This window comes from Opisthorchis viverrini, assembly GCF_000715545.1.
Source record: "Opisthorchis viverrini unplaced genomic scaffold opera_v5_298, whole genome shotgun sequence".
Classification (NCBI taxonomy): Eukaryota; Metazoa; Platyhelminthes; class Trematoda; order Opisthorchiida; family Opisthorchiidae; genus Opisthorchis; species Opisthorchis viverrini.
Window position 1 is genome coordinate 294,647 of NW_008751950.1, and position 25,697 is coordinate 320,343.

General features: G+C 45.9%; 2 protein-coding genes across 2 annotated transcripts in view; one reads left to right on the forward strand and one right to left on the reverse strand.

The window, feature by feature from the left end:
* Window positions 1–645: 645 nt before the first annotated feature.
* Window positions 646–25,697, forward strand: part of T265_09648 (hypothetical protein) — a gene marked incomplete at both ends in the record, with an annotated part of 44,503 nt that continues 19,451 nt past the window's right edge. The window contains 11 exons of the mRNA XM_009175788.1: window positions 646–772; window positions 1,619–2,340; window positions 2,383–2,556; window positions 4,029–4,125; window positions 7,990–8,188; window positions 12,503–12,610; window positions 13,697–13,822; window positions 13,915–14,244; window positions 14,867–15,113; window positions 18,299–18,839; window positions 21,051–21,142. Of these exons, the coding sequence (XP_009174052.1) occupies window positions 646–772; window positions 1,619–2,340; window positions 2,383–2,556; window positions 4,029–4,125; window positions 7,990–8,188; window positions 12,503–12,610; window positions 13,697–13,822; window positions 13,915–14,244; window positions 14,867–15,113; window positions 18,299–18,481 (2,313 nt within the window). The remainder of the gene's footprint in view (window positions 773–1,618; window positions 2,341–2,382; window positions 2,557–4,028; window positions 4,126–7,989; window positions 8,189–12,502; window positions 12,611–13,696; window positions 13,823–13,914; window positions 14,245–14,866; window positions 15,114–18,298; window positions 18,840–21,050; window positions 21,143–25,697) is intronic.
* Window positions 10,600–10,992, reverse strand: T265_09649 (hypothetical protein; the record flags this gene model as incomplete). The annotated part of the gene is made up of 1 exon (XM_009175789.1): window positions 10,600–10,992. One exon carries the CDS (start codon window positions 10,990–10,992, stop codon window positions 10,600–10,602), a length of 393 nt encoding a protein of 130 aa, XP_009174053.1.

The window sequence follows — 25,697 nt, forward strand, 5'->3', positions numbered from 1 at the left end:
TTAGTGTATCTGAGACTCAATTAGGACGTCGACATGGTTTGGACTCGGTACGTACGTGCAATATTGAACGATTGCCTCAGCTGTGTGTTGATTACAGACTGTTTTTATGCACTACTAACACAGACAGACACTAAAAGACACGATAACGAACTTTTGTTTAGCTGATTAGTGCTCAGTTCTAGCTGTTGTACTAATGCGGCATGAAATGAAGATGTCCCATAACTAATGAGTTTAGAAAAAGTTATTTACTTAGGTATAGGCATCCGACTGACGTGAAATCGTAGTTTGCTACTTCTCACTGATGGAAGCTGGTGGACTGACAAAAGTCTCATGCCTTATCGTATCCGATCGACATAGGGCTGGGTCAAGTTTTGCACCTGTCACACCAAATTTGTGAAGAAAGCGATGTTAGTAGATTCCTATTCAATAACGCCTGATCTGGAGACAGGTGCATACGTGTGGTTAGTCGGGCGAAAGTTCAATATGCGGAGTGGATCACCGGAAGGCTACGCGGAACCCTTGCTGAATCACAATAAATTGTACATGAATCCAATCCAGGAAGAGATACTGGAAGTGGAGCGTTTTACGTATCTTGGAAGTTGAATCAGTTCTAATTGTAGTGTGACAGATGAGGGGAATGCACGAATGTGGCGGTTGTTATATCTGCTGATTCGCCAATTTGTGGTATCTGCTGCTGACCAGCTCCAGTGCCTAGTGCCGGAGAAAAAAGGCTCACAAAAGAGAACACAACAGCTACGTTCCGAACAAGCGAGTGAGTGCGAGAGCAAAAGTTACAACGGCCCCACGCTGTTTAAAGGGAACTGTCTGACATTGATCCAAGCTGTCTGATAGGTGTTAGTGAACACCCATCAACATCGATCATGCCTCTATGAAATGCCTGAACGCCGATCACATTCGGTCGTGCTTCTGTGGCGTGCATGAACACTCATCAGCTTTTGCTGAATTGATTGAATGATTGACTGGGCTGGATGCTTGCCGGCTTTCCTGTTGAGATTTTGGCGGAGCAGTAGTTTCCGGGCGTTCTGAGGTTACTTCCAGGAATCTGACCTTCCTGATAGCTGTTAGTTTGTCAATGACAGCACTGGAAATCTAGTTTCCAACAGGAATCGGCGTCTTGATGGCTTGGCTGGATATTTGGTCACTTGCCTCAATACCCACGTCTCCCACTGGGTCGCTCAACTCGGGTTTCTGAAGTACTGAGTTATCTTTTTAGATTATTGGGGCATGTATCAAACATGTCTGAGGTACCCCAGTAGTTAATGCCGGAAAATTCTTGGTTTGAACCCATCGTCGACTTTTCGATGGCTCCTATCTGAGCTTGAGATACTTGGCGGTATCTCATTCCTTGGGCTTCGAGTTACATAGTATTAACGCTACACTTAAGCGGTTATTTCGTCAGTTATCTATTATCCATAATTACATTCACGAACTTTGATGGACTGCAGACAACGTCATATGTTTAGCCTCGTTTTTCGATGTTATTGGGTGTGTAGGGTAGACTCATTAGGATCAAGATGCCTGTCAGAAATGCGAAGGTTATTGAATGTAGACTCTTCTAGTCTTTTATCGTTCATTCACCGGCGTTGTTGCTTTGCAGGTTCTACCAATCCATTTATTTTTGGAACGTCCCCGGATACCTATCCATGGGGTACGATGCACGAATGTGAAACTCACACTAACTCGGGTCACACAAGCACTAATTTATATGAGGATTCTCAGCATCTGAACCGTGTGTCAGACACCACAACCCAGCAGTTTAACGATGGACGGGACCTCACGTTCTATTCAGCTAAACCTCTCGTGACCTCTAATCGAGACTATCGTGTAGTCGACTTGAAAAATTCGGTGGCGTCTGTCGGTATGGATGACCCAGTTCGTTGTCCACCCAGCTCGGCCACGTGTCCCACTCCAACGCCCTCTCAACATGTGGCCATAATGAGATCGATATCGGCCCATTCTCTCTCACGGTCAAGTTCGGATATCGGATCAAAAGACGACCCGAACGTTCGTGTGCGGGTTAGCTCGAAAGAGGCGATTCGGGTGATTATTAACGCGGTCGATGCACAAATCAATTCCGTACAGGAGATGCTTGGCTACTTCATGAAACTGGTCAAAGCCGAGAAAGCCGTCCAGCAGGCTCTACTCGAATTGATCCCGGAACGTCATGACAGCACCTCGGCATCGCGTTCAACAGGAACTAATGGATCCGTTATCTCTAGCACCGGTGGTTTTCATCGCTTGTTGTCAAATTCCTCCCGACGAAGACGTTCCGTGTTTTCTCCCGTCCACTGTAATCCCACAGATACGGAACTAAATGGAGTGAGTCATTCACATATTTTCGTGACAACCTCTCTTGCATAGATTTTACACGGTTTGGTAAGCTCGACGAATCAGCAAGCGCGAGCCTACTCCACGCGTGCTCTGTTCCACAAAGTTGTGACGGTAGCTCAGTTGGAGAGCCTCATTACTTGTCATCAGTGTCTGAAACGGACCTATATGGAGTGTGAAACAGAACTTCAGTCGCAAGCACATCAGGTTAGTGTTTTGGTATGACGTTTTCCATTATGGTTTTTGCCTGTTCTGTCCACCAGTTATGGCATCCCATTTTCTACCGTTTGCTATGTTTTTAATAAAAGGGGCTTTTCTATGGAGGGAATCTCTGGGATCAAGGGCTTGACTGTGAGCTGTGTAGTCAAGTGAGTCACGGTTCTGTGGCGTGATTTTGTGAGTATAAGAAAGAAACAGGTCTCGTGCTCCAGTGAGTGGCGGTGACCTGTACAGTCATGTATGTGGTGAAGGGATGGCTACATCTCCACTGAAAGGACTACACATTCAACGAATCACGCTGTTCCGGCGAGGAAATTCTGGTTGGCCTTACTCGCCGTGTGTTTGCGGCGTGCTGGTTGTATTCACTTAAGTGGGCAATACTGGGGTGTAACTACCATGCAGCTTTGATGGTTTACTTAAAGTCGTTTACCGAGAAGAACAAAACTGCTTCTGGTTATTGTAGAGGGTCCAGGGACAGCCTACAACTTATATTCAGTGCTCAACATATAAACACGCAGTCAGGGGGAGATGGCACAAGTGTTCAGAACGCGAATCTACTGACCGAAAGGTCCGTGTTTCGAACCCGACCTCTGCCTCTCGACTTCCTCTGTCTAGGCTTGGGCAACCTGGCAGTAACCCTCTCGCAACCTTCGGATGGCATGACAGCTAGACACCGAAAGGGTGCTACAGCTGAACGGTTTTTTAATCTGAACAGAAACATGCAAGCAGACTACCTTTGGTATCAGTTGAAATTCGTATCTCTCTGATTCATTCAGGCACACGGAATGTCATGTGGTTTCCACCTTGGAAGGCCTTACCAGTGGTTAGGTGTGTTCACTAGTGGTTGATCAGGTGGCGAACATCCACTTGATCAGCTAGCAGATTCATCTATTATGAAATTCACTATGAACCCGCTGTTACCATCCCTTACGGAACAATTGTCGATATATAATTGAATTGGAAACCCAATTTTACCCCTTTCTATCCATGATTTCTTCAATAAAAGGTTCATCATTTCAACTGAGTTTCCTCCTTTCGTATGTTAGTAGCAATAAAAATAGTCAAAGTCAGAGAGGGAGAGGACGCGATTTGTCCTGGGACAGTTTTTCAGCCTATAAACAATAAAATCTATGGCCCACATATGATCTTGACATGACCCAGTGGTCAAATCGCGAATTTGCTCACCAGAATGTCCGTGGTTCCAACTCAACCTCTGCATCTCGGCTGCTGTAGGTTTGAGCAACCTGGCAGTATCTCAGCTTTTCGTGCATGGTGCCGGAAGATTTTTGTGGCCCACATTTTACATGCAATACTACTCACTTATGGGCATGCACGACAATGTATAATATCTTTTCTGGTAATTTAAGTGACTTGGTGCCTCATTCGTATTCATCTGTTGTGATTCTTACACCCCATTTCTTTCCCTTTATTTTAATACTAATTCCCACTGGCCGACTCAGTACGCGACCAACATAAGAACTTGTGAGAGGAAATATGCCAAGTACGCTGAACAGATGGTGAATCTTCGGGCGAAAGTTGCAAGTTTATGTGATAAGCGTACGTCCAACTTTGTTTTTGAATTTTCCAGTGTGCCCTTTGTTGCCGAACTCATTCTCATTAGATTCCCACTAAAATGAGACCGTGGCGAGTCGCGGAAAGAAGTTTAATGGCTCGTTTGTTTGATCAGTAGAACCCACTCAATCAGTCAAGCTCGAGATAGTTAGTAGCTAGGGTACAATGTTACTGACCGGGAGTTCCGTAGTTCCAACTCAACCTCTTCATCTGGATTGCTGCTGTGTAGGTTTTGGCAACGGCAGTGTCAGCCCTCGTGCTCCCTTCGGACGATCTGTCGCCTAGACACCGAAAGGTAGTTTGAGCCGAACAATATCGATGACTCATTGGACTTATCAAATTCATAGGTGAATTGCGAAATTTGACCGGTGATAGCATTCTCCCCGAGGTTGCTAGACTCTGCTGTTCGAGTAATTGTCGTTCGCCCATCAGCGCCAGATTGGACGATGAGCAATGTGATCTAGGGATGAGTGACACTATGTCCTGCCAATTGCACTCATATCGACATGGGGGTTTCGAATCCTTTGTGGCCCAATGCCAGGCAATTATTCAGTCGCCGTTAACGGAAGCGATGTTGAAGAACCGCATGCCTCGCTTCGTTGGAGATTCATGAATGCCGTCCGTTGATAACAGAATCCACCGTCACCACACGCCGAAGAGTACTGTCTAACCGTATGATTTTGTTCTTACGACGATATCCTTTACGAGATAAATTACTTGTCTGATATGTTCATGCCTGTAAAAAGACAGGGACTAGCAGTTTATTTTGGACTGGCCGTGACGGTGGGCGATTTATACACCCTTGGGTTTGTTCACGTGGACACTCGTTCCGAAGAATATTTGACCGTATGAGGTCGGTTCTCTATAGAGGAGAATGTCGGTAGCTCAGGTAGCGTAGATGGTCGTTGGCTTGTTCGCTGAGCTGGGCAGTTTGGTTGCAATCGGTGATGAAACGTTTGCAACCAAATTGCCCAGCTCAGCGAACAAGCCAACGAGGTCGGTTCTATTCGAAGCAAGGGTGCATTCCACCTGTTACGATTGGCATACAGACAACTATGTTCGTTGGATTGTAAGATGAGATCAAGCGCTTGTAATTGGTACGAAAAGAGGGAAGATATAAATGTGATCGATAGTATACAAGAATATGCTACTGTTCCGGTTTTCTAGCGCACACACGAATAACTGTGAGACACTAATCTATACGCCTCCTAACAACGAATCGCGATCACTGGAGTCAGTCCGGTCTCGATTTCATGACAGTCCACTTGCCACGAGCATTAGTTTCTTCTTTCGAGTAGGTCGTTTGTCCCTCCCTGGGTGGCTACGGCTGAACCACCGATGTTCATCCGTATATATCGGTGCAATTCTGCCGCAGAGGAATATTTGGCTCCACTTTCCGTTGGCACAATAAGGTGTCATCTCTCCGGTTGTGTATCCTGCATGCTTGTCATTTGTTTGAACGTCATTCTGAAGGTCTTAGCTGTGGTTAGCATTCTTAATTGCTGTAAATTAGACCATTTTGCAAAGGCTGTGCTTTCACAACTCCTTTACTGGTCGTCAGCTCCGTCCACTTTTGTACGCCAGAAAACACGGCATCTGACAACTGCTGGTCGTCACCAGTAAACTGGACCTTATCGTGGTGTGACGGTTTGAGGACCTCAGTAACCCAATAAGCTGCACTAAAGTATGTCCATTTGAAATCCACATAGTCTCTCCCGCCAGGATGGTCAGTGAATTGCAGCCTCCTAGGCCTCTAGGTTGAATGTTCGAACAGGTATAGGATTTTGTTCCTTAAAACCCGGGTTGCTCAAAAAGAGTCACACCCGACCACTGTTGCCTTACGGCCAAGCTTTTGGGCCATAGCCTCTGGCTGAGAACCCTAATCGTCCTTTTGTGTAGGTTTAGATGACCTGGCGGTATCTCTGCCACGAACAGCTGTGTTGATAAGTGATAGCGATGAAAACAGCGCATAGTGAGACAATGAGATTGGTATAGTCGAGTTTATAGAACGCATCACTAGGTGAGCCCCAGGAAAGCCTAAACCGGTCGGGCAACCCTATGAGTAGTGTGTTCACCCCCAGACCTTTGGTAAGGTCACGTTAGCTGTGATAATACGAAGGATGCTGGTTTGTGATTGGTTCAAATCCTGAGCAATCAGTACACGCCTTCCAGCAACCGAATTTCCCCTTACTCGCTCAGGCAGCCCGTCTCCAGCCCGCATTTTTATTTTTGACGATCAGTCGAACGACCGCTGGATGCAATGTGTACAGGTGACCATTCAAGATGAAAACAGTCCGGAAGGTCAGATTCATGAAGATTATCCCAGAATACCGGGAACCTACTGAGACCCTCAAACTTCACTAAACGCCGATCAGACAGCCTTGAATCGAGGTCAAACACTGTACCTAGGCTAACCGAACATCACATTATTTGGACGGATGTGTCACGTCCAGGACACGGACCAAACGAAGGCATGCCCTAATTGGTCAAAATGCCAGCCAATCCGAGTCGAGCATCTTTGACTCGACGCTTCTCGCTCCCTCACGGAGATTCTGGCACGACTTTGTGGGAAACTGTGACTACCCTATGAATAGAGTTGTAGTAATTTCCCTTGGTCTCCATCAAGGGCTGTGTAGAACTGCCGTGCCTTTTGATATACCATAGTGGGCGGAGCAGCAAGCCAAGGGACTGATGCAGAGCTGCACGACCATCCATCAAGTCACAACAGACAGTGCCCTTCAAAACATAGCGCGAGACCGTTGTACTTTCGCACTCGCTTGTTTGGAATAAAGCTGTTGTGCTCCTTGTCGGCAGGAACAGCAGTTACCTGTAACAAAAACCAAAAGATCAATTAGTTTGTCTCCGACGCTGTCCGGTACCCCACCACGTGCACCAATCTCCAAGACTGAGATTTTTCACTTGAAGGCATGGCAAAGTTATCCAGTAATCTCGCTTCGACCCCTCATCTAGAACGTCAGCGTTGTAGGGGAACAATGCACGACTGTTGTCGATACTCAGCACTGTCGCAACTCAGCACCTTAACATCACTAATCCGTTCAGGTAATCCGTTCTGCCACATTATACGACGTTAATTAGTGAATCAAACTCTTGACGTTTGCTTTCCTCATCCGTGGGAGTGGAGTGCTTGCTGGCATTAGGGATGGCTTATCTAAGGTTATCTGCATCGAAACTCTATTGTTTCATCGCCAAAGTTTTGAGGGTAGTCTCATGTTTTTCGGTTGATTAGTAACCGAAATAGTTCCTTTTCTTCTGTGGTCAGATTTTTAGCATGATATGCCTTGACACTAACTTAGTTCCTTTTCTTCTGTGGTCAGATTTTTCGCATGATATGCCTTTCTTACATAACGGAAGCGCCCGTTCCGGGCAGTCCCCCGCCTACCGAACTCTGAAGTAGACATAGTGTCCGACGTGACGGCGAGTCGATGTTTGGACTCCTTACTACATTCCCTAGGGAGATCTTTCCACATCGTTTTGGGGTACATGGACGTAGAATGACGTGTAGTTGGTATCAATGACTGTCACATCGCTCAGTCTCATATTTAGAAGATTCGACAGGGTTATTTTTATAGCATTGTTCTTACCATGAGTTCGAAATAGGGCCCTATCCCCGCCTAAGAATGTTTCTCTCCGTCACGTTTTGTATCACTGTTTCCCTTCCCCATTGTATACTGGTCTTGGTACTCCAAAAGTTCCTTTTAATTGTATTAAAAAGGTGATATTGATCGGCTGATAACCTGTGAATCTACTGGATGCCACAATGTACAGTGTACTAGACTTCGTTTTTCACAGCCTCACACGAACTAGATTCTCCTTTCTCTTACCCCGTAGGCGTTTCCTATCACCGTAAAACGGTCGAGGTGCTCATGAACAATTTGGAGGCCGTCACACGCAAGTTACATCTGATGCACAATGACTACCTTATGGTTGTGTGGACCGCGAACCACTTTCAACAGTGGCTTCACACGCAACTTCGTCCCTGTCTACTGAACGGGATCGAACGAACAATGCAGCTAACGTGTGAAGTGGTGTAAGTCAAGTGACCGATTCTCGCCCTTGTCCTCGTTTGTTCTGTTCAGCTCGCGTACCGATTCTCGCCCTTGTCCTCGTTTGTTCCACTTTTCTGTTCAGCTCGCGCTGGTTTCGCAGTTAAAGTACCGTGAGTTCCTGATCATGGACTACGTAGTTCGAGTGCATTCTCGATTGTTCGATTGGCTCCGTCCAAACCGGCCACTATATCTTCTTCATATCGACGAGAATAGCCACGTGTATCTACCGAGAGTCCTGCAGAATATTTTGGTCATTAAATTTTCGTCCCCTTTTCATTCTATTCTATCCAAATCCAAGTGCCAACTTTTCGAGCAGACAAGTGGTGACCAACCCGTGTCTGTAGGTGTAGGGGGGAGGGTTGAATGGATTCCTGTTTGAGAACTTTGTGCATGTATTTCACCAGATTTTGCACTACGCGCGCTGCAAACCTCTGCTTTCTTTTAAAACACAATCTCAACTCTCTTTCCTTTCTCTGTCTGTCTACTTTTGACCACGTCTGAACGTAAAGTGATTGCGGCTCGACACCTAGAGCATGTGATACACACCTATCAGATTTGTCTTCACTGCCAAAAATGGTTGATTTTTTTGAAAGAATTTTCATGAATCCGCTTTCGTTTGTGAATTTGATGGGAGTGACAAGACAGAGTATCATAACAGGACAGATTGGATTCACTCATTGAGTTTTCGTCAGCTATTATTTACATACAACCGAAATCAAGTTTAAGGAAGGATGACACATGGACAATTCGATGAGAAAACACAAGCAGACGAGCAAGCTTCATGGGACCCCGTCACAGATTTCAAAAAAGTACTAGGGTTGCAGACGTGATTCAATGTCGGCATTACCAAGGTCAGGCACAAATTCTAGTTGCTTACACCAATTGGGCTTCGTCGTTACTTCAGCAACGCGTCATAGGCGCTCGTTTTTTTTTCGACAGTCTATGACCGTGAATAGCTCTCTTCGTTCTTTGCCGTCGTTGCAATCCTGCAAGTGGTGAGTGGTTGTATTGGATAGTATGTTCAGTCTATTGAGTTTTTTGGGAGATGTTTGGAGATTAACTTTATCATCATCATTGATAGCAATACACATAACAATATATAGTGCTACTTAACTGGTTATTCCGACATGCGTTCTACCGCAAAAACATTGAATAAGGTACGCACAAAGAGTCTGGTTTGTTTAGGCTGGTTATTATAACCATTCGTTGTGTCTGACGATAACGTTTGCTCACTGTAATGTTTTCACTGACCTGTGTGTTTGTCCGTCAAATTATCCGTCCGTCAATTTTGTCTATCCTTCCTCCTGATTGAGAGCTGATGAGGCCACGAAAGAGTTCAATTCAATCTATTCTGTCGTGATGCTTCTTCATTTGCGTAGCAATTTGGTTTTCAAGGAAGAATCACCTGAGTTCCAGCTGAATCTCCCGTTTCTGATATTTTTCTTCGGCTGAACAAGTGTATTTCGCTAAGTTCGTGCAATTCGGGTTCATCTAGAACATAAGGTTAACGATGGAAACTCGGGGACTGTGCCTACCTGATGAGCCTCAAGAAGAGCGAAACCGGTTGTCAGCTGTCGAAGGGTTTTCAGCAACCTTATGAGTAGTGTGTTATGTCTAATGTATGGTTCGTTTGGAAATTTGTGCAAGTATCACCTTATTCTACTTTTATTTACCTCACAGTGGTCAGTCGGTGGTTATTCTGTTCCTTTAGCTATTTTTATTCCTATTATTTCGTTCACCAGTCGAGGTGAAGTCATCAATATGTTCCACTACACGGACACATGACTCTCCGAGATCACAACGCCATTCTAGCGATAGTGAATGAGCCAATATGAGCTTGTGGAGCTCAAGTTGACGATTCAGCCGGAACCAATTAAGTCTTCATCTTGAGCAGTCGGCCTCCTCTTCTCGAGCGTTTGTTCTTGTCCACAAGAGCTCGGGAAAACTCTTCTTAGAGCTCATCAACACTGGACGTTCCTGAGGTGATTCCATTGCATCACCACTTCGGCACTAAGTTACTCGTAATTGGCTAACATCACCTCATTCATGATAGCACAGACAGTGTAGCTATGGCCAGCTCAATACCCAGTTTGGTTTTCAGTCCAGAGCCAGGCTATGAACAGTTCGTGCCCTCAAGAGCACGCTTTTGGATCAAAACCCTAGTCTATTTCTCCTTTATAGGAGAACTGGTGCGAAACAACGCATCTTTCGGGATGAGTATATTCCAAAGTCAAAATCCAATGCGCCCTTTTTCAAACCGGAACTAGGATATCTTGCAAAAAGGAATGTATCACGCTTAATAAATCCACCGATTGTTTACCAAACCCCTCTGAAAAAATGTATCACGCTTCTTGTGTGTGTGCGCCCTAATGCCTTCTTCAAGTCACTGCTACTACTCCGCACTCGTTTCTACCATTTCCAGTTTCTCATGACATCCAGTCGCGTCGTAAAGTTGTGCGAAAAAATTCGGTTTCATGACTGGTCGTTTGCACGTGCACCTTAACTGGTATACTGTGATTGATCGGGCTAACCCTTTGCACGAGCAGAAATCGTTCCAAATGTCGTTTGGTATGCACGGAACACTGCATAACGGTGTTTGACCGTCCGAACAATTTACACTGCAAATGGTGGCTGAAATTTCTGCGCGAATATTCAACTGGTGTTTGTGATGATCGATGTCCAAGTACTGTAAACCCACCGGCTTCGCTGAAGCCTGTCCTGATGTGACGACTCCCTTAACCGGTGCTGAGTTTGATGCTTTTTCCTCCACTTGATTTGTGCACATATTTTGTCCCCAACGCGCCCCTATGTATCTTCCTCTGGGTAGCATGAACCCATTTGCGTACACTTTTAGATCTCTAATGATTGCTTGTAAGCAAAAAGACCCATGTGGTTGCAGCATCCTTTCTTTAGTGTATTTGGTCCAACGGTAATTTTGTTCAGGTCACCGGTTTGTCCAGTTGAAGAACCTGCGAAGGCCGCCTGCAGTTCTTCCCACTTCCCGTACCCACACCTTATTCCTCTGACATCCTGTTGTTCTTGTTTTAATTGTAGGCGACATCTGCTGGTGTTCGGTGGCGAAACAGTTCAGGACTCTTCACCCTCTTGGTTAATGGAATTACAGGTCAACCGCAATCTGTCTACTTTGCTCGAACAACACGGGTGAGTATCATTTCATTGTACTGGAGTGGGATGGCTGACCGGAAGGTCCGTCGTTCGGACCCGACCTCTGGCTCTCAACTTTTTCTGTCTAGGCTTGGGCAACTTGGCAGTAGCCCAGCCCTCATGTTTCATTTGGATGGCTTGGCAGCTAGGCACCGAAAGGGTTTTACAGCTGGACAATTTTTAATTTTTTTACTGGCTTTTCTCATCCCCGCTTCACTGTAGCGACGTATCTTTTCGATGGTATCTGGGGCGCGATAGATTCGTCTGTCTCTTGGCAGCTAGGCACCGAAGGAGTGTTACACCTGAACAATATCAGTTTGACGAACAAGCGATGAATGCTGTGAACATGGGTTCATTCTGAAACGCCTCATACGAGTTATTCATCTCCCTCGCGGCTAAACTAGTTGTTTATCTAAAGCTTTCGACTCTTGCCATTGACGGTGTCTTCTAAGCTGGCAATCTAAACATTTCCATGTAGGTAAATATGAGCAAACGGATGCAGTTCAGGAATTTGTGCTGAATCGCTGTCCACGAACTAGGAAGTTGACAAAATCATAAATATTGCTTTATAACTGACTACACGTGAGTGAATTCGTCCATTTTACAGCTGCCGGCCGTTTTTTGCCGTATATTTTCAGCGAGGAGTCTCACCATCCAGTGCGTTAGCGTTCTTCCAAAATGAAATGTATGCAGTTGCCCTCCAGTGGATCAACCGTCTTTAGAGATAGACCAAAAGCATAGCATTTGGGGAGCATTATGGTTGGTAGAAAAAATTCAAGAAGCGACCGAAATTGGTCTCTTAGAGTGGTTTCTCTGGGGTTCCCACCATGTTCTGTCAGCACCATATTAAGCTTAGTTTTGTCTTGGAGGCGTTTGCCTTGACTGTTCTGATCATATGTTCATTCCATTCAAGCGGAACTTTGTTCGGCGGTTTTCTGCCAATGGTAGAACCATCTAACCCAGCGACTATTGAGTCTTCCGTAACAAATCCGATTAGGCACTGTCCTATTGTTAGGCAAGTGAAAAATGGCTTTCTCTGAAGAACCTGCGAAGGCCGCCTGCAGTTCTTCCCACTTCCCGTACCCACACCTTATTCCTCTGACATCCTGTTGTTCTTGTTTTAATTGTAGGCGACATCTGCTGGTGTTCGGTGGCGAAACAGTTCAGGACTCTTCACCCTCTTGGTTAATGGAATTACAGGTCAACCGCAATCTGTCTACTTTGCTCGAACAACACGGGTGAGTATCATTTCATTGTACTGGAGTGGGATGGCTGACCGGAAGGTCCGTCGTTCGGACCCGACCTCTGGCTCTCAACTTTTTCTGTCTAGGCTTGGGCAACTTGGCAGTAGCCCAGCCCTCATGTTTCATTTGGATGGCTTGGCAGCTAGGCACCGAAAGGGTTTTACAGCTGGACAATTTTTAATTTTTTTACTGGCTTTTCTCATCCCCGCTTCACTGTAGCGACGTATCTTTTCGATGGTATCTGGGGCGCGATAGATTCGTCTGTCTCTTGGCAGCTAGGCACCGAAGGAGTGTTACACCTGAACAATATCAGTTTGACGAACAAGCGATGAATGCTGTGAACATGGGTTCATTCTGAAACGCCTCATACGAGTTATTCATCTCCCTCGCGGCTAAACTAGTTGTTTATCTAAAGCTTTCGACTCTTGCCATTGACGGTGTCTTCTAAGCTGGCAATCTAAACATTTCCATGTAGGTAAATATGAGCAAACGGATGCAGTTCAGGAATTTGTGCTGAATCGCTGTCCACGAACTAGGAAGTTGACAAAATCATAAATATTGCTTTATAACTGACTACACGTGAGTGAATTCGTCCATTTTACAGCTGCCGGCCGTTTTTTGCCGTATATTTTCAGCGAGGAGTCTCACCATCCAGTGCGTTAGCGTTCTTCCAAAATGAAATGTATGCAGTTGCCCTCCAGTGGATCAACCGTCTTTAGAGATAGACCAAAAGCATAGCATTTGGGGAGCATTATGGTTGGTAGAAAAAATTCAAGAAGCGACCGAAATTGGTCTCTTAGAGTGGTTTCTCTGGGGTTCCCACCATGTTCTGTCAGCACCATATTAAGCTTAGTTTTGTCTTGGAGGCGTTTGCCTTGACTGTTCTGATCATATGTTCATTCCATTCAAGCGGAACTTTGTTCGGCGGTTTTCTGCCAATGGTAGAACCATCTAACCCAGCGACTATTGAGTCTTCCGTAACAAATCCGATTAGGCACTGTCCTATTGTTAGGCAAGTGAAAAATGGCTTTCTCCGTCTTTCACTGGTGCGCATTTTCCCTCATTTTCCCCTACATCTAGTCTTCAGTTCCCACCTCCAGTCCAGTATGAGTTCAATGCGGCCTTGTTGCACAATGTTCCGCCCAAAACATTGTCACCCACGTCTCTAGCCTACAACGACTTGACTCGGCAGTCATTTGGAGACCTGTAAGTTGTCATTTGACTTTTGGGGTTGACCGTGACATCTGGTTGCTATCTGTATGTTTTACGCTGTGACCTATGCTCTCTCCTTCCCGAAGCATGTACACCTACCGAAATCGAGAAATGTCACATCGACAAACCGTGGATCAGATCACTCGCGAATGTCTACAGTGGGAAGAAGCATTGGCCCAGTGGCGGGCGGTCTTCGCGATCCCGCTGCCGAATCCCTGGTTGCATGCTCTGTCGAATGATGGCGTTCGGAACATGGCTATGGATTCGGTCACGTCAACTGCTTCATCCGTTGTCAATTCGTCCATAGAGGATGGTACGGCTGCTTTGGATGGTAACGGTAGCGGATGGCCGGTTTCGGCAAACGGGATACCGGACATTCAAGAATTGTGGCACGATGATCGTGCTCGACCAGTCAAGTGAGTTTGTCCATCATGCGACCGTAATGGTTAGCCAATTCTCTCCGCCATTGGAAATCAAGATAAATTTCCAGTTTGCTTCACGTCTATTCCAACTTCCTTTAGTTTTGGGTGCTTTTTGTCATCGAAGGAACACTTGATTCAACAGGCACCCCCAACTTGGATTTTGCAATATTCGGTCGACTTGAATACGACGTTTGGAGTTTGAGGTGACTCAGAGGTTAAGGTGCGAACTTTTTGACCGGAAGGTCCGTGGTTCGAACCCAACTCTGACAACTTCATTGTTTCTGATAAGTAGTGGACTTTGGTACTATCTCAGCCCTCGAGCTCCTTTTAGGTGGCATGACAGCTATGCACCGAAAGGGATCGAGGAGCACTGAATTTTCCACATTTTGTCAGTCTATGTTAGTGGTTTTCCCCTTTGCTTCCACAGTGTTATGGCTTTTTTATGCTGTACTCGAGTCAGTTCTCACAACCGTTGGTCAATACTAATTCTTCCAGAACTTCCTGTACCCTGACAAACTTTGGGCAATACTATTTCTTCCAGAACTTCCGTCTTAAATAAGTCGAGCTTTGTCAATGTACTTTAAATGTGGTCCTCTTGTCCATCCCTCTTTCTTAGTCTGTGCGAGGTTTCCTATCGTCTCACAGTATGTGAGTTCGAACTACGCTTTGCCACTTGCCTCGCCGAGGCCCACGCTGAACTTGTTTCCCGAATGGCAGAAGCGCAAAATCGATTGGCTCCGAATCCACTTGATTTGCCCAATAACAGTATGTCATTCGATCGCTTACCTGAGAGACCACCGTCTACAGGTGGTCGAGGCCTACCGGATTTGCTGGAAACACCAGTATCACTTTCAAGCCTTAATGTGAGTTTTTTTGCCGTTTACTATTTTCATTTTGAATAATTTCCACTTATATTCTCCGACAGAGAATTCCACAGCCAAGCAGGAAGCATCAAGCTTCCACGGATTCATACATACCAATATCAATTGCAGGCGGATACAAATCACACCACGTTTTTTTCTGCCTGCGAACGAAATAATTTTTGGAAACTGGTGGTGGGTCCAGAATTTCGGTAGTTCCGGAATCCACAAGAATCGTTGACTTGTCACTCATTCATGTTCGATGATGTCGACTGATCTGTTATGCGTCAAAATCTTACTGTAGAGTTAGACCAACTTACCACATACCGCTGACAGCGCGTTTTTGACAGACAGGTACATCATTTTTGGCCGCGTGTATACGCAGATGAGTTCAATGCTAATGTTGTCTGACTTCCACTATCTTTCGGGGCCATCATTTATGCACTTCCTGCATTCACTCGTACCTGTCTACCCTGCTACGTTGACCGGTGAGGAAGTATGGTTACGTGAATCTCTTCCGTGAGCCGGCCACTCGTCTAACCAATACAATGTTCCCCCCAATGCAGATTTGCTTCTAGGAACTAGGACCTCTTAACAAGGTAGACTGTATCGAGTTGTGTACACATTACTATCAGCCCTGGAATGAACGGTGACGTCTTATTCTCACTGGATAGACTGCTCGTTCCCCTACTCCGGCTGAAACAGCGATTGAGCGGTGTCGTTTTCCCTACAAGATATCGATGATTACATCACGACGTTCCTTACACACCTAGCCCTTCTGGTCGAGTTAGTATATCGTCTCCTTAAAGGCGAATACCTCGGACAAGGGATCATCTCCCAGAGCTCGAGATGACCCAGTCGTTAAGGTGCAAATTACTGAATGAAAGGTTCGAGGTTCGAACCCAACATCTGCTCCTTTCTATTCTTGGACAACTTGGCCCTGCTGCAGCTAAGCACTAAAAGAGTGCTACTGCTGGGCTGTTTTTTATATTTTTTCCACCATTGGGCGAGATGGCCCAAGTGATTACGGCGTGAATTTACTGACCGAAAGGTCCGTGGTTCGGACCCGACCTCTGCCTCTCGACTTCCCCTGTCTTGGCTTGGGCAACCTGGCAGTATCTAAGCCCTCGTGCAACCTTCGGGTGGCATGGCAGCTAGGCACCGAAAGGGTGCTACAGCTGGACGGTTATACAGACCAGTGGATCGTATTCGAACAGATATCTACCATGCTCCAACTAGGGGGTTAATAGTACGCCTTTCGGAAGGCCTTTAGCAGTAAATATCGGATACTGTGGCACGCCGGTGCCGCGTGCTCATGCGTTCAAACCCTGTCACAACGGTATCCTTATGATTAATAAACCCAGTCAACTCAACCGCGCAATAACTCGCACGCGAGCTTGATCTCTCAATACGTCACTGTTGTGTTTATTCGCGCACATTATGCCCACTCTGCTTAACAGTCAGGTATGTTTTCTAGCTTCGTGTTCGTTAGCTCGATATATCTCCGATCGGTGGATCTACAAAAAATAACCTGTCCTCTCCTGAGTGACGAGGTCGACCAAAAATCGGTTAATAGAACTGGTAGTTTATGTCAGGAGAGACCTTGTAGATGCAGCTCACTGTATTTCGAATAACGGCATCCCCTTCGCTACGGCAGAACGAGGCAGACCATGATTTCTGTTGTATTACTTTCTAATCTTAGAGGTAAGAGTTCACAGTTGATGGGTAACATGGATAAATTAGCGACCGGACCACGGTTACTTGACTGGTAAACTTTTGATGTTTTTGATTGTAATGACAAACGGTATATACATGATTTAGTAATCATCTCAAGAGAGTCCACTTCCCCGCATAGTCCACCACTACCCACTCCACGGGTGAGTGTTACATTCTTCCGAAGAGAGGCCAGAAACTCCTCTTTCATTGGCATCTACCTTCGAAGGGAGGTTACTGTGCTCGTTCTTTCGAACGCTAATTCGTTTGCCGCACCAAACAAAAGAAATAATTCATCCGCGACAGATCACACGTCGTAAGTTTCGCTTGCTTGGTCACATGCTCCTCATGACAGTTGACCGACTTCTTCAAATTGCTTGTTTTGCGCAAAGACACGAGGGGTGGAAACGAGGTCAAGTGATATCTTGACAGCGAAATGTGAAAGGCATGGGCAAATTCAGCTGCACTGAGCATTACCGTCTCCATAGATGGGGACCACGAGACAGAACACATCAATGGTTAGACACTGACAGATGACCCAGTCGTGCAACTACGCAGCTCTCCTTAATGAAAGGCCCACTGCCATTTTCAATTCATACCAGCTACTGTCTCTAATATGTCATCTTGAGTAGCCTAACAGTAATTTAACCTTCGCCACTGGAACAGCTGCTTGTTCGCTCTGCGCAGGAAGGTTCTATGCGAGATGCAGACATTACATGTTCTCAATGACGCATGTGCCATCTATTTCTACATACATTGTGATGTTGTAGGCATCTCAGGAATCTATTGCTCGAGTATTCTTCTGAAGAACCTCCTAGAATAAGCCACTGCTGATCCCACAGCAGGGAAACATCATTGTGGAGGTTGGTTTTTTTTACTGTCTAGGATTACGATGGCAGCACACCTGCTGTATGTCTGGCGAATTCGTAAGTGAGTGGAATTTCCGCACTCCATTGAGTCTCCTGTCATGAGCAAACTAGTGTTTTAATGAGAGCGGTTGTCCGACTAGCCGAGTTGGTTTAGCGTCATTAGTTCAATCTCTCGATGACGTTGGTGGTTCACTCATGTTTAGGCTGGCGTGAGATGGCTCAAGTGGCTAGAGCGCGAATTTACTGACCAGAAGGTCCGTGGTTAGAGCCCGACCCGTGCCTCTTGACTTCCCCTCTCTAGGCGTGGGCAACCTGGCAGTATCCAAGCCCTCGTGTTTCCTTTGAGTAGTATGGCAGCTAGGCACCGAAAGCGTGTTACAGCTGAAGGATTTCTTTTCATTCCGTTATCCTGTATTTCAGTTAGGTGATTTGAAACAAGCATCGACACTTTATTTGTCCTCTCATCCTATTTTTTTGCGAATGACTCAGTGGACAAAGTTGACCTGAATCTGTGTGCAATGCTCTTCAGCATCGAATTATTGTTTTCCATCCTTTCACTTCGTCATTGTTCACATATTACTTTTTCCATCCTTCTTTGCCGCACAGTCTCCCCGGTTGATGACTTCTGCTACGTCTGACTGCATCGTACGTTCTACCGCCGCAACCCCAGAGCCCTCTGGAACGTCCTACAACGGAATCAGCAAAACAAATAGTATGTACGCTTCCGACGCCAGTTCTCTGATGAGTTCGCGACCCAACACAGGAAACAGATTGTGGAACAGTTTTTGATATTCCATGTCCCGCTTGCGGTCCCATTTCACTCGATCCGGTCCACTTCGAAGTTCGTTACAATCGGGCTCATCAAGACCCAAGTGGCGTGCAAAAACACCAAAGGACTCACCCGCCAGCACATTGGCAAACAATATGGAACAGGAAAAACCCAGCAGACCAAAAGTGGTAATCGAGCGAGAGTATAATCCCGACAGTGCGACTGTAAATAACGGACGATCATGTCTCACACCAAGCGCGGTGCGCAGCCACCATTTGGTCAGTTCCACCACTTCGTTACAAATTACCCCACGGTCAATGAATAATGGTCTACCTCCATTGCACAGCCCGGCCTCTCCAGTCCCCGGGATGAATTGTTGTAAGTTATCTGGACGAAAAACACTTCCTTGTCATGTGACTGGCCTCGCGCTAATTGATAGATGGTAGGAATCACGTGACACGCTATTTGTCTTTCACAATACTAGCGACAGATGTTTTAGTGACCATACAGCCGTCTCGGGAATAAAAAAGATATGATGGATTGACTTGTCACACGGTCTTCTACTTCTGTTTGCATACACCAACAAGAACATTCTGAAGTAATCAGTGGCTTTTTTTATAAAAGAAACTACTCACAAGGTTGCTGAAAACTCTTCGACAGCCCACGACCGGTTTCGCCCTTCTTGGGGCTCATCAGCTACGCGCAGTTCCCGAGTTGCCGTCAACCTTGTGTTCTACTTAAACCCAAGTTGGATCGCTTTTGAGAAATATACTCATTTGCAAATCAATTTGGTTTTCACGAGAGATTCAACTGAATCTCTCGTTTGTGATATTCTACAACTGACTATTTTTTCGTTTATCCACAGCAGCTGTAAAATTTTTGTGTTTTTCTTCGCGTCCCAGTCGGCCTTCCCTAGGTAGGGCATTCACATAGCCTGGAAAAAAAGAAGAACAGTTGTACTGCACATTTTTCCTTCCATTTCAACGTGTCTGCTAACTTCTCAGTCTCTTATTTACTCTGTCGCCACTCCGTATTGTCCCGTCCGCAACCCATTTCCAGACCAAAACTGTCTGTTACCAGCCCTCCACCCGATTGGGAATACGATGGCTGTTGACTGTCGCGCCTAAAATAGATCGTTTTATGGGGTGAGCAACATTTCCGTCCGACTAGCAGTTAGTCTGGTTGAACCATGCCAGATGGGGCATTCGTGTCAATTGACAGCAGCGGTGGGGACCTTCTCAATTCTATTGTCAGTAGGTTGTCACGCTGACTGTTTCGTCCCGTAAACCCCTACGATACTCGAAAGGCCGGTTGATTACCCACCGACTATTTTGCTTTCTTATTCGTTACACAATCGAAAAACTATTCATCAGGATGATTCGACGCTGAAATGCTTTAAAGAACCCTCCTTTTTGAAGCATTTTTTTTAATCTGGTGACTGTCCAGACTAACAGCAGCTGGTGACTGAACTCAACTGCGTGAACTGTTTGACCATAAAGGACCTACCTGAGATGCCAAATCTTCGTATTTTATTGATCCAGTCAAGGTTTTTCATCTATTGCTGTCAGTTACAACAGCACTTATACAAGAATCAGGCCGGATAGACCTGGGCTGAGCGGTTTTCTGGGTTCTTCCAGTTCAATTCAGTTTTTCAGTCATAGACCGCGTTTGAATTTGCCACGGTCTCATTCCCCACCAGGGTTTCGGAGAAAACCGGATAAGTAGCGATGCGTTTTAGGCGAAAACCTCTTCAATTTATTATCTTCCTGTTATGTTTTTCTGATGAAACTGCGATGCAGAAATGCCACTGATTGGTTCAGTGACCCCTTTTGCTAATTCCTCAGACCGTGTCTCATCCCAGGGCATTCGCTGATGCGATCGAGGTCTCTTGTGCTTTGATCGTAGGTCATGAGCCTTTTCCAACCTACTATCTTTCTTCCTCCCTTCACTTCCTGGTTCGCTTAAAAGGATTCCTGGTGCAGACGACCCTCGTGCATACAACTACTTGACTCGAGCAGTGAAGCTGGTCTGTCGGTCGCTTAGCCAACTATCCGCTCTTTTAGGCCATCTGCAAACCAAAATCTTGATTGTGCCGAGGGTGAACGCAAAATGCTATTTCGGACTCTTTCATCCTCAGTCGACATTCGGCCACTGCTTCACTTTAATTTTAAAGACGTTAGTGTGAACAAAGGCATTCAACATATTGATATGTGAGCGCCCTGTTTTCTAGTGTAGTTTTTATCGGCTGTATCCCTCGTGTGCTAGAAATGGTGTATAGAGAATCATTGCTTGTGGCTTTGTTAAGTGGATAAATGACTAGGCTAGAATCCCCCTTTGCACCATTTCTGACAATGTCATTAACCGTTGGTGCGTTGAGTCTCGGGATCTTCATCCAGACAGGCGGAAGTTGTCGGTCAGGCTTCGAATAAGCCCGCTTGCTTACTTCTGTCAGCTGTGTTTGTATAGGCACCGAAGATGGGAACATTTATGCGAACTGGAGTAATTCATCTACCAAGTAACTGCTCTTTAGACTCTTTGGTACTCCATGCAAGCATTGAAAACCTTTGTTCTCCCCTCCGTCATCCTCAGCGGGACACACTACTCCACTGCCTCCAGGTTATAGGACCGCGCAGCAAAGCTGCAACGGACCCAACCCCAGTGATGACTGTCCCACAATGACGGTGAGTCTCGCTCGTTTGTCTGTTTAACCTGTTCCATCTAGGCTCTTTTTCACCCACCGGATCACCACTCTACTATATAGTATTGTGCCATTCACCAGTTTCTCTGGCTCGTTTCGTTCTAAAGTTCCATCTCTCTCTCTTTCTTTCTTTCTCTCTCTCTCTCTCTATCTATCTCTCTGGATATCACTCGTATACAACGATAAAAAAACTTCTCGATCTGTGGTATACGACCGGGGGTTCGACTAGCTAGCTTTATCCTCCGTTCATGCCACGCATATCGCTGGGCGGTTCTTCTTGGGAGCATTCCTGTACATGTACTTTAACAATTTTGGTCTTGTAAGAATGCACAATGAACTAATTTGGAACTCCTCCGACCCATCAATTCAGGATTTTGGCACCCACACTAGCCGACAAGAGCCGTTAATTGACACTCAACACTGATCTAGTGTGAAGAGGACTTACTGATTGGTTCCTCGTTTGTCTTATAACCTGACCAATTCGGTGACCTGTTCACTTGGCCTGATGAAGCTTTTGTGTCAAAAGCGAAACGTTGCCCAAATAAAAGCTACCGATTGTTTATCAAGCTCTTCTGAAACCTGTGAATCTTGCTTTATCGCTGCGAATTCCGGTTTCTGCCATCTGAAAACATCAGACACTTTCAACCATTTGGCAACTGCTGTCTTCGGAGCTTAGTGGGAGACAGGTGAGTGCAACGCGTACGCGACGATGTGATGCGTAAGCGAGCAGTTTTTAAAGAAGCAGAATCACCATATGTACCGAAGACAGTGTTTCTTTCAACCCCTATTCGATGCTGTTGAGCACTTCGTGGTGGACAGGCTATGACATGACAACGTGAAATGGAGCTACCTACAGTCGATTCGTTACACTTATGTGATTCTCTTCGCTCTTGGTTTGTAACCCTACAGGATACCGCACCCTTACCGGTTCCAGCTGTGACCTCAATGTCGCATCCCAACTGGACTGTGTAGCTCAGGTTTGTCTGCTGTTCGCAAAAGATTCCGGTTCGGTCCCGCTGATTACACCTATTCAGTGTGATGCTCAGATGTGCTTGTTTCCTTGCCGAGTTTCCTTCCAGAGTCGGAAAGCTTTTTTGCACTCGGTCGGATCCTTCCCCTTGCTTTCCATTCCCTACTGACTCTGGTATTGTTCCCCCCGTATGTTTGGTAGGTAGGCAGCACCGGTGTACTGCTGTTCGGCTAGCCTGGACGGTTTTTCTACTGATCTGCATTTGAACAGGTGTGTAGAAGTAATGTGGTTTTGTCCTCTCCAGGGCATGTTAGGAGGATGTGGTATCTGATTCAAGCGAGACTAAATGTTTCACCGATCCGGAGCAGCGTCGTGCATTTTTTACACGCATGTGGATCGACACTGAATCGTTTGTACTTCGTCCAAACGATGTTTCGAATCATTTTGCTCAATTGCTGTGTTTTTCACTGGATCGATCGACCCGTATTGCACATTCATTCATTCAATCTGACTGGACTGAATGATTGCACTGCGGTTGCTGCGTTGCGGTACTCACATTTTGGTGTCTGACTATGTGAACTCCGCCGCCGGACTTCACTAAAGTTAGTCAGCTGCTGATGAATTTGGCTGTGCGTGGTTTCAGGGCTCTCAGCTCAACATCTCCTCAATCCATGTCAATAAATTGTGTCCATTACAACATCACAACATCTTTGAGTTGGTTCGAATTCCAATCCTCACGGGCGAGGTACAAGCATTTTGCTGACTTCACGAGCGCGAGTTTTTAGAAATTCTGGGTTTTGCGGGATAGGTATTTTGTTCATAGTCACACCACTCTCTGCTCATCGGCAGTGCATATCCAATGGCCGTGCTGGGATTTGAACCCCGGACATCTGACATGCGAGGCGAGTGTGTAACCACCACTCCACCCACACACGTTGGACGCATCCGAATTATCGCGTCTGAACAGGCGAACATGTTCACACTTCAGCGATGTGTTTGGTGTGCCCGAAATTTCTGTCCATAACACTAGTCCTGAATTGTAAAGATTCATCCTTTTGTGGAATTCTAAAAGCTTCTACACATAGATTCGGATCTTCGTTGCCAACCTGGACGACGTCATCAGTGCGCTGTTGTGAGACAAACTAGATCGTTCGTTAAGTACTTTTATATGTACTGTCGAAAGGGGGTGACCCTCAGCTACGTTTGCTTGTTTCGGTGGACAGTCTTGTCGGTTGAATAGCTTGCTGGTGTTCTGGTTGGCTGGCGTTCGGAAGACCTTTCAGCCTGACCTATTTGTTTCGTGTCCCATGGTCCATGTCAGTTTGGTCATACTGTTGGTTCCGCCACGTGATTTCCGATTGCGCTTACTTTATGTATAGTCGAGCTGTATTGGGTTTGTGAGGCTTTACTCGTACAGGCGTGTGTTGGCGTACTGAACCCGCCGCAGAGTACCCTGCTTTCCGGAATTCAGTTGTGCATTTTGCATGTCTGCGCGCCTCGATCTTCACGTTGCCCAGATCATTCAAATGGAAACCAAGGGGCGAGATCGCCCAGGTGGTTAGAGCGCGAATCCACTGACCGGAATGTCCGTGGTTCGAACCCAACCTCTACCTCTCGACTTCCCCTGTGTAGGTTTGGGCAACCTGGCAGTATCCCAGCCCTCGTGCAACCTTCGGGTGGTATGGCAGTTAGGCACCGAAAGGATTCTACAGCTGAACGAAATGGAAACCAGACAAAGTTGGTCGGACGGTTAGTTCACCAACAGGAGTTTATCGTTCTTTGACAGTTCACCCATTACGTTTTCTCGGATGGTGACGAAACGTTTGCAAACAAATTGTCAGGCACACTGAACAGGCTACGATTCAATGAATCAATTAGCCGAGAAACCTGCAACATTCATTCTGTGCACCTTTACGTTAAAGGTATCGCAAAGTCAGTCGGAAACTGCAAGCACAGTTGATTATTAAACAGACAGATCCTACGACAAGAATCAGTTTTTCGGGTCCTAGGCTACGAATCGGAGAGGGCATGCTTCAAAGTCACTATTCAGAACACGAGCAAACAGCCTAGTGGGTGTGATTATCCGACGATACACTGTCAGATTATCATCCATTTCAGAAACAAGCACGAAAACTTCATCGCAGCTCTACTAAAGCATGGGCCTATTGAGAAGAGCGTTGTCCGGTCGTTTTTAACTACCGATTGTTTACCATGCCCTTCTGAAACGGTGATTTCTCAATCGGTTCCGTTATTTTTTCCAAATGCTTGGTATATTGTCATGTCATTATTCGTTCTTGCCTTCATAGCCTTGCTGTTTGTCAGTTGCTCGTTTTACCGGTGGCATGTTGTGTGGTTGCCGAAACTAAGGTACTAACGTACCGTTCCATCGCCAATTGGGTTGACATCGCCGGTGCCCTGTCAAGTAGCGTCAGTGATAGCACCAAGTAGTGGTGCGCACGCATTCGCCCTGCCAAGTGGCCCTAAATCGCGGTGGATTTTTTGGGCCCGTAGTGGATGGCTCATTAGCCTATGTCCTTATTATTTGACCTCTACGTCACCCTTGACCTGTCCACTGGCCGACATTTGGCTATTACCATTCCGTGTTTCATGCTATGACTCTCGTTGATGGGTCTTTGGGGCGATTCCAATATCTCAGTTGATCGGTTCGATTGATCACTGTGGTGAAGTCACCAGCCCCTCTCAAGAAGTGGTGTGTACGTTTGGTCCAGTTTGGTGTGTTAACTGTTTTGTGTGACGTCACTCTTCCCTGTGTTCTTTTGCTCCTCTCATATCTCTTGGAGCCGATATTTTCACATTTCCCAAATATAGTTTGTCGTTCTCTTGAGCTTGGTGTATTAAGTTCAAGAATAACTGATCGCGTTTCCAATTTACCGCATTATTTGGTCTCATTCAGATACATAGATTTCTTTCAGCAACTCCATCACAAAACTTGTCATGGCTGGTGGGGCCAGTCTGCGGTACTCTGTTGCTTCCCCTGCTTTTGTCACCATTCCCATTCGGTTTTGAAATCATTTTAAGCCGGATAACGATCGGTTGGAGGACCGTTAACTTGATTGTTTGTTCTTGCTGATACTCCAGGTGAATTTCATTGAAATCGTAGTACTGCGATGTCTGACATCTTGAATCGATCTTGTAGACAGCTTCGTTTGTAGTTCATTGACTGGCCGCTGCTCCAGTCGAATGCTTAGTCGACGCATTCGTTTTTCTGATATAGGCAGGCTTCAAGTGTTCTGTCTGGATACATTTTTTCCATCAGGACCCGATTGTTCTTTTCAATTCTGTCGTCTATTCGACAGTTTGAAACTATAAGAAAAGTAAAGTCGTGCGCATTTTCTACTGAATTCTGTTGCATAGTAACAGAGGTATCGTCTGAGTGGCGAATCCACGTTTTCGGTCTGACAATCGGCAATGTAGTATTCTCCAATTACTGTATCACTGTGTTGTGGACCACAGTCTCCTTAATGCCTTCTTATTCCCGTGGAACCCCGTTCTGGATAGCCTACTGATAGCCTGGTGCGCTTGGTCAAACCAGAAAAAGTCGACGAAC